This window comes from Mus caroli, unplaced genomic scaffold (genome assembly GCF_978045245.1).
Source record: "Mus caroli unplaced genomic scaffold, Mus_caroli_1 scaffold_7, whole genome shotgun sequence".
NCBI lineage: Eukaryota > Metazoa > Chordata > Mammalia > Rodentia > Muridae > Mus > Mus caroli.
The window spans coordinates 66,386,262-66,395,662 of record NW_028227262.1 but is presented as its reverse complement, the minus strand read 5'-3'; the positions used below and the strand labels follow the sequence as shown (position 1 = coordinate 66,395,662).

Genomic DNA, 9,401 nt, shown 5'->3' with positions numbered 1-9,401 from the left:
CACAGTTCCACACTGCTTTGGCTGCCATGAACCGAAGGAAAATTACTAGTAGAGGGACCTCCGCTGCCATGAAAATTAGTCATCAACCTCCGAGGCTTCTCATTGTGCATATTGCCGTACCTTCCTGGGTTGACATCTGCCCCAACCTCTGTGAGGCCTTGCAGAACTTCTTCTCCATAGCCTGCAGTTTGACGGGCCCCAGCCGGATGTCTCTGTTCAGCTTATACACAGTACAGAACCAGCATGAGTGTGTCCTCCCATTTGTGGTAAGTCTATCTCTACTCTTGGTATCCTGAAAGCAAATGAGATTTCCATAGCAGAACTCACAGTTGGTATTTCTTACAGTGAAAACCACATTGGTTCTTCATATTTGATTAGCCCACATGAACCAGAAGTTATCAGGTGTACATGGGGGTTTGTGCTGCAAGAGGGAGCCTCTGAGTTGTTAATTTGAGGGTTGAAATAGGCTGCAACCATCCCTCTCCTTGAGAGAAGAGAAGTCTTAGCATTTGCAGTTCTTTGAAGTGCACACAGCTAGAGCCTTTCACCCTCTTTGAAATGTAAACACTTAAAGACCTATCTAAAGCTCTTCAGAGGTCTGGTTATCCAAGTAAACTTGTCCTCGGGTAAAACTCAAGGCCCTAATTTCTTTGCTCAGAAATTCACAACTGCAAAAACCATGAGACTATTTTCCCTGGGCTCTACTCTAGTGAAACTTGAGCTCCCTTCTGGTCAAACACTAGTAAGGTTTTAGAAGGAGGGACTGAGGACCATTCTCTTTACAAAACCCTCTCTCAATAGTCTACTTCCTCTCTTCCTCAAAGAAATTCAAGCTTCCCTCTCTCTTAGATATAGTTCAAAATCACGGGGATGGCAAAGACTTCCAGTGATTCCACGCATCTCCTTTTCTGAGTCAACCTTATTGTTAAATCGATGGACATACACTATGTCTTTAAGATAACCAAAGGAAGGAGCTTCACAGACTTTGTTCCTGGTTATGTCTGTAAAATCTAACTAGAATCCACTCGTTTTTAAAATAAATGTCTCATTCTCCTCATTGAAAGTGAAAATATAATATCTCTTTTGGTATTATAAAGTATGGAAGTAATACTCATTTGTTGAGTTCCCTTTCTATTACCGTAATAAACACTGTTGTGGTTTGAATATGGTTGGTCCAGGGAGTGACACTATTAGGATGTTTGGCCTTATTAAAGGAAGTGTGTCACTGTGGGGGTGGGCTTTGAAACCCTCCTCCTAGCTACCTGAGGATGCTGAGTCTTCTCCTATCTGTCTTTGGATCAAGATGTGGTCTGCTAAGTTAATATATTCTAAAGGTTTTAATATATCAGTCACAAGACATTGATTCTAACACAGAGGTGGGCAAGGAATGGTGCCAGTGGGCTAGAACTAGCTAACTGTGTCTCTTCACTATACAAAAATTCAAGTCAGACACAGCTTCTTTCCAGGAGCTCTCATTCAGGAGAGGAAAGGGTTTATTGGACTTACATATTCAGATCACAGTGCATCATGAAGAAAAGTCAGGGCAGGAACCTGTCAAAAGTCATCTAGGAAAGACTAAGGCATGCAAATGAGTTTTATGGAGATGGCCTTCCATTTTGCATGGCCTTCGATGGGTGAGCTCTGGGATGCAAGGCCACCAGAGACTTTATCCCAGGATTGCTTCTTGCTGCTGATATGCCTTTCCTGTCACTGTTATAAAACCTAATGAATCCTGGACATTGCCCCATCCTATTGGGCAGATTTCCTGTAGAATCAATATGAAGATGTAGTTTCATATAATAATGCTGTGTAGACAAATTGATGATTTCGTAATTCCTAATAATGGTCTTATAAAATTCCTAAATTTATATAAGTGATTTCAAGCCATATATAGAATAAAGCTGCAAATAGAGCTCTGTAAACCTTCATGTGTCATGAGTTAATTGCAATAAGATAAGAAAGCAGGTTTGAAATAAATATGTGATCAAGAAAAAAACATTCATTCTAAGTCAGATCCAAGGATGAAATCATAGGTATGCGCTATGGTAAAGCAAGGCCATAAGAAACTGTTCTTTTAACTTGCAATTAGCTTATAGAATGAAATACTGCTTTGAACTCACTATGGACATCCTTTTGTAACTCCCCTTTTGTGCAACATTTTATCTATGAAGTAATTTTATAAAGAACTTTTGTCTAAGAAGGTATAAGGCAGACAGAGAGAAAAAATAAGTGTGGCACTTGGGGCTCAGCCCCATCCACCAAATGTATGTACGTATAAGTCTATTTGTCTATCTGTATGCACATACATATGTACATAGGTATATGTGTAGGTATATATGTATGTAAATATGCATGAATATTTGTGGAATTGTTGAGACTGGTGGTCTGGCCTGGCCAAAGTACTTCCTCTTCTTTTCTTTCTGGCTCACAAAGAGTTAATGAACTCCAAGCCTCTAGGCTAGCCAGCCAGGGACCCTTGAGTCAGAGAAGAACTGCTAAAAGTCTGTAGATTTTGGTCACAGAACAGCAAAGAATTAAAGACAGAAGAATTACCAACAATAAAGCAGCTTAGGCCCCTATCACTGACTCCATACCCCTACACTGCCTTCCTCGGGGAAACTGTAATGCCAGAAAGAGCCCCAGCAGGAAACAAAGTAGAGGCCATGGAGGAGTGCTGCTTTCTAGTTTGTTCTTCATAGCTTGCTCAAACTGCTTTCTTATACAACTCAAGACCAGCTGCCTAGGAATGACACCATCCACAGTGGTTTGGCCCCTTCCATATCAACTGTTAATCAAGAAAATGCCCTACAGACTTGCCTACAGGCCAATCTAATAGAGGCATTTTCTCAACTGAGGGTCCCTCTTCCCAGATGACCCTGCTTGGTCAAACCGACAGAAAAAAAGGGTTGGGGGAACCAAAACAATAACCACCACAATAGACCTCTTGCCAGTTTTATGTTTTATACTTATTGGGTTACAGTACTGCTAAAAAATATAATATTCCAGGCTGGGGAGATGGCTCAACGGTTAAGAGCACTGATTTTTCTTACAGAGTCCTGAGTTCAATTCCCAGCAACTACCTGGTGGCTCACAACCATGTATAATGGGATCTGGTGCCCTCTTCTGTCTGGTGTGTCTGAATGTCTGAAGATAGCTACAGTGTCCTCATATAAAATACCTAGAGTACATTGCCTATGAGCTTATAGAATGTAGGTTTTGTGTCTCAAAATGGATCATACAGGGAAAAAATTTTTTATATAAACCCTCCAAGTACTTAGTCTAGTAACTGTGTCTAAGTACATTGTTATTTCAGCTGGGTTGGGCATAGGAACTCATTAAAATTACGTAAGGAATAAAACTGAGTCTATGAGTTGTGTAGAATTTGGTTCCTTAGATCATCGACTTTTTCTGTCAGATTATACTAAAATGTGATAGCTTAGCATAATAAACATTTATTATCTCATGTTTATTGTGAGTTAAAAATCCATAAGCCGTTCAGGTAGGTAGCTCAGGCCTGAGGGTCCTCATGAGGTTGTATTAAAAATGGGAACCATAATTGTAGTCATTTGAGGGCTTGATGAGAGCTAAAGGAGCTACTTCTAAAGTTTTAAAGTAGAATATTCATATGCTAATAGTTCATATTTCCTCACAACCTGGATCTCTCCATAGCATTATTTTCATGTTCTCATCCTAATTCTTCTACAACCAACTGATGAGAGACAAAGACAGAGAATGCTTTATGTCCTTGTCACAAAAGTCCATTTATTCCACATTCCATTGTGAGAAGCAAGTCATTGTTCTATCCAGGCAAAGCAGCAAGGACCAGATGTACCATCTTGTCTAAAGTAACCAGAACAAAACAAGAGGCTGTGGAGATAGTTCATCAGTTAAAGAGCTTGCTGTCTCAAGACCTGATTTTGATCATGATCCAGACCTGTTGGCTCAAGAATAAGAACCTGAGGCTGATCCTAATCATCATGTAAAAAGTTGGATGTGATGTGTGCTCATGCTGAGGAGACAGAACAGGAGGAGCCTTGGTGCTCTAGCAAGGCCAAATCAGCAGGCCCTAGGTCCCAGTGAAACTCTGTCTGAAAAAGAAGGGAAGGGGAGGGTAGGGTAGGAGAGATGAGAAGAAATGAGAGACGTGAGAGGAGAGTAGAGAGGGGAGAAAAGAGGAGAGAAGAGAGAATAGAAGAGAGAAGAGAGAGGAGAGAAGAGAGAGAAGAGAGGGGAGAAGAGAGGAGAGAAGAGAGAGGAGAGAAGAAAAGAGAGAAGAGAGAGGAGAGAATAGAGGAAAGAGAGGAGAGGAAAGAGAGGAGAGAAGAGAGAGGAGAGGAGAGAAGAGAGAAGAAAAGGGACAGAAGAGAGGAGAGAGAAGAGGAGAGAAGAGAGGATAGAAGAGAAAGGAGAGAAGAAAGAGGAGAGAAGAAAGAGGAGGGAAGAGAGAAGAGAGAGGAGAGGAGAGAAGAGAGGAGAGAGGAGAGGAGAGAAGAGAGAGAAAAGAAAAGAGAGGCAAGAAGTGAGAGGAGAGAAGAGAGAGGAGAAAAGAGAGAGGAGAGAAAAGAGAGGAGAGAAGAGAGGAGAGAAGAGAAGAGAGAGAAGAGAAGAGAGAAAAGAGAAAGAAGAGATGAGAAGAAAAGATAAGAGAGAAGAGGAGAAGAGGTAGATGACTACTGTAATGACTATCTTGGCTGTCAACTTGACATACCAGGTAAGAAGAAACCTCGATTGAAGAATTGTCTCCATCAAATTGGCCTATGAGCATGTCTGTGGGAGCATATTCTTGATTGCTAACTGATGTAGAAGGGCCTAAGCCCCTGTGGACCATGTCATGTCTGAGCAGGTGGGATGTACAAGCCGGTAGATAGCTGAGCAAGCCACTGAGTAGCATTCCTCTATGGTCTTTGCTTCAGTTCCCGACTCTAAGTTCCTGCCCAGTTTTCCTCAATGATGGACCTTTCCTCCCCCAAGTTGCTTTTGGTCATGATGTTTATCACAGCGTCAGGAAGCAAACTAGCAAAGCTTCTGAGGAATAATGCTCGAGGTTGGCCTCATCCTAAGCACACACACACACACACACACACACACACACACACACACTTCTCAAGGAGTCTGTACATCAGAGAATACCATGAGGGGGAGCAAATGAGGGCACCTAAGGCTGCCACTGTCTTCAGTTTCCAAGCCTTAGTACAGAAGAGGAAAACCTAGGATTTGGGACTTCAGAGAGACCAAGGTATCTAGAGGAGAGAGAACTATATATGGGAAAGGAAAGAAAACTCCCATTTTTCTTTTTAAAGGAAGCTTTTTAAAGAGCTATATAAATCAGTCAAGTTGCAAGCAAGAAACAGATGGTATGCCCAAGCTGAAATTTTTTTCAGAGATACAGAAAGAGGATATTTGCAGAGGTGAAGGCAGAGTTTAGTCAGAGTCAACAAAAGATACTGCTACAGCCAGGCCACCCAGGACTAAAGAGGGCCGCCTCATGGAATCTGTGATCTTTGTTACAGAAAATGTAGTGACTCTTGTTAAAGCACAATAAAAGATTTTATTTAGAGCCATTGCAGTAGGTGCAAGAACACTGACAATGGGATTTCGCAGTGGGGAGAGCCTGGACTCAGCTAAGTACAGTATGGGTAAGTGGGACTCCCGAATTAAAACCCCAGCTACTGCCTTCCATTGGACACACAGTTTAAGGAGCAGGAGTGTGAGGAAACTCATTGAATCGTCCCTATAGATTGGCCTTCAAGGATACAAAACCAGAGAGTGAAAAGTAGACAGATATCTGAAAAGGCAAACAAAAACTACACAGTATCAAATATTTTTTTTTTTAATATTTTTATTACATAATTTCCTCAATTACATTTCCAATACTATCCCAAAAGTCCCCCATAGCGCCCCCCACTTCCCTACCCACCCATTCCCATTCTTTTGGCCCTGGCATTCCCCTATGTTGGGGCATATAAAGTTTGCAAGTCCAATGGGCCTCTCTTTCCATTGATGGCCGACTAGGCCATCTTTCGATACATATGCAGCTAGAGACAAGAGCTCCAGGGTTCCGGTTAGTACATCATGTTGTTCCAACAATAGGGTTGCAGATCCCTTTAGCTCCTTGGGTACTTTCTCTAGCTTCTCCATTGGGAGCCCTGTGATACATCCAATAGCTGACTGTGAACATCCACTCCTGTGTTTGCTAGGCCCCGGCATCGTCTCACAAGAGACAGCTATATTTGGGTCCTTTCAGCAAGATCTTGCTAGTGTATGCAATGGTGTCAGGGTTTAGAAGCTGATTATGGGACGGATCCCTGGATACAGCAGTCTCTAAATGGTCCATCCTTTCATCACAGCTACGAACTTTGTCTCTGTAGCTCCTTCCCTGGGTGTTTTGTTCCCAATTCTAAGAAGGTGCACAGTGTCCACACTTTGGTCTTCATTCTTCTTGAGTTTCATGCGTTTAGCAAATTGTATCTTATATCTTGGGTATCCTAAGTTTTGGGCTAATATCCACTTATCAGTGAATACATATTGTGTGAGTTCTTTTGTGATTGTGTTACTTCACTCAAGATGATGCCCTCCAGGTCCATCCATTTGGCTAGGAATTTCATAAATTCATTCTTTTTAATAGCTGAGTAGTACTCCATTGTGTAAATGTACCATAATTTCTGTATCCATTCCTCTGTTGAGGGACATCTGGGTTCTTTCCAGCTTCTGGCTATTATAAATAGGGCTGCTATGAACATAGTGGAGCATGTGTCCTTTTTACCGGTTGGGACATCTTCTGGATATATGCCCAGGAGAGGTATTGCTGGATCCTCCGGTAGTACTATGTCCAATTTTCTGAGGAACCGCCAGACTGATTTCCAGAGTGGTTGTACAAGCTTGCAATCCCACCAACAATGGAGGAGTGTTCCTCTTTCTCCACATCCTCGCCAGCATCTGCTGTCACCTGAATTTTTGATCTTAGCCATTCTGACTGGTGTGAGGTGGAATCTCAGGGTTGTTTTGATTTGCATTTCCCTGATGATTAAGGATGTTGAACATTTTTTCAGGTGCTTCTCTGCCATTCGGTATTCCTCAGGTGAGAATTCTTTGTTCAGTTCTGAGCCCCATTTTTTAATGGGGTTATTTGACTTTCTGGAGTCCACCTTCTTGAGTTCTTTATATATATTGGATATTAGTCCCTTATCTGATTTAGGATAGGTGAAGATCCTTTCCCAATCTGTTGGTGGTTTTTTTGTCTTATTGATGGTGTCTTTAGCCTTGCAGAAGCTTTGTAGTTTCATGAGGTCCCACTTGTCAATTCTCGATCTTACAGCACAAGCCATTACTGTTCTATTCAGGAATTTTTCCCCTGTGCCCATATCTTCAAGGCTTTTCCCCACTTTCTCCTCTATAAGTTTCAGTGTCTCTGGTTTTATGTGAAGTTCCTTGATCCACTTAGACTTGACCTTAGTACAAGGAGATAGGAATGGATCGATTCGCATTCTTCTACATGTTAACAACCAGTTGTGCCAGCACCATTTGTTGAAAATGCTGTCTTTCTTCCACTGGATGTTTTTAGCTCCCTTGTCGAAGATCAAGTGACCATAGGTGTGTGGGTTCATTTCTGGGTCTTCAATTCTATTCCATTGGTCTATTTGTCTGTCACTATACCAGTACCATGCAGTTTTTATCACAATTGCTCTGTAGTAGAGCTTTAGGTCCGGCATGGTGATTCCACCAGAGGTTCTTTTATCCTTGAGAAGAGTTTTTGCTATCCTGGGTTTTTTGTTATTCCAGATGAATTTGCAGATTGCACTTTCTAATTCGTTGAAGAATTGATTTGGAATTTTGATGGGGATTGCATTGAATCTGTAGATTGCTTTTGGCAAGATAGCCATTTTTACAATGTTGATCCTGCCAATCCATGAGCATGGGAGATCTTTCCATCTTCTGAGATCTTCTATAATTTCTTTCTTCAGAGACTTGAAGTTTTTATTATACAGATCTTTCACTTCCTTAGTTAGAGTCACGCCAAGATATTTTATATTATTTGTGACTATTGAGAAGGGTGTTGTTTCCCTAATTTCTTTCTCAGCCTGTTTATTCTTTGTGTAGAGAAAGGCCATTGATTTGTTTGAGTTAATTTTATATCCAGCTACTTCACCGAAGCTGTTTATCAGGCTTAGGAGTTCTCTGGTGGAATTTTTAGGGTCACTTATATATACTATCATATCATCTGCAAAAAGTGATATTTTGACTTCATCTTTTCCAATTTGTATCCCTTTGATCTCCTTTTGTTGTCGAATTGCTCTGGCTAGGACTTCAAGTACAATGTTGAATAGGTATGGAGAAAGTGGACAGCCTTGTCTAGTCCCTGATTTTAGAGGGATTGCTTCAAGCTTCTCACCATTTACTTTGATGTTGGCTACTGGTTTGCTGTAGATTGCTTTTATCATGTTTAGGTATGGGCCTTGAATTCCTGATCTTTCCAAGACTTTTATCATGAATGGGTGTTGGATCTTGTCAAATGCTTTTTCCGCATCTAAGGAGATGACCATGTGGTTTTTGTCTTTGAGTTTGTTTATATACTGGATTACGTTGATGGATTTCCGTATATTGAACCATCCCTGCATCCCTGGGATGAAACCTACTTGGTCAGGATGGATGATTGTTTTGATGTGTTCTTGGATTCGGTTAGCAAGAACTTTATTGAGGATTTTTGCATCAATATTCATAAGGGATATTGGTCTGAAGTTTTCTATCTTTGTTGGGTCTTTTTGTGGTTTAGGTATCAGAGTAATTGTGGCTTCATAGAATGAGTTGGGTAGGGTACCTTCTGTTTCTATTTTGTGGAATAGTTTGTGAAGAACTGGGATTAGATCTTCTTTGAAGGTCTGATAGAACTCTGCACTAAACCCATCTGGTCCTGGGCTTTTTTTAGTTGGGAGACTATTAATGACTGCTTCTATTTCTTTGGGGGATATAGGGCTGTTTAGATCATTAACCTGATCTTGATTCAACTTTGGTACCTGGTATCTGTCTAGGAACTTCTCCATTTCATCCAGGTTCTCCAGTTTTGTTGAGTATAGCCTTTGGTAGAAGGATCTGATGGTGTTTTGGATGTCTTCAGGATCTGTTGTTATGTCTCCTTTTTCATTTCTGATTTTGTTAATTAGGATGCTTTCCCTGTGCCCTCTAGTGAGTCTGGCTAAGGGTTTATCTATCTTGTTGATTTTCTCAAAGAACCAGCTCCTTGATTGGTTGATTCTTTGAATAGTTTTTCTTGTTTCCACTTGGTTGATTTCACCCCTGAGTTTGATTATTTCCTGCCGTCTACTCCTCTTGGGTGAATTTGCTTCCTTTTGTTCTAGTGCTTTTAGGTGTGTTGTCAAGCTGCTAATGTGTGCTCTCTCTAGTTT

At 41.1% G+C, this 9,401-nt stretch overlaps 1 protein-coding gene across 3 annotated transcripts in view; it reads left to right on the top strand.

Annotated features, from left to right (window-relative positions):
* The window catches only part of M1ap (meiosis 1 associated protein), an 80,737-nt gene continuing 71,336 nt past the window's right edge, over positions 1–9,401 (top strand). The window contains exon 1 of one of the 3 annotated variants that reach the window (XM_021164813.2): positions 1–266. In XM_021164813.2, the coding sequence (XP_021020472.1) occupies positions 27–266 (240 nt within the window). In that variant the 5' untranslated portion in view covers positions 1–26. Of the gene's footprint in view, positions 267–3,817; positions 4,712–9,401 lie in introns of those variants that run through there. The other 2 variants (XM_021164812.2, XM_021164811.2) reach the window with 2 other exon arrangements.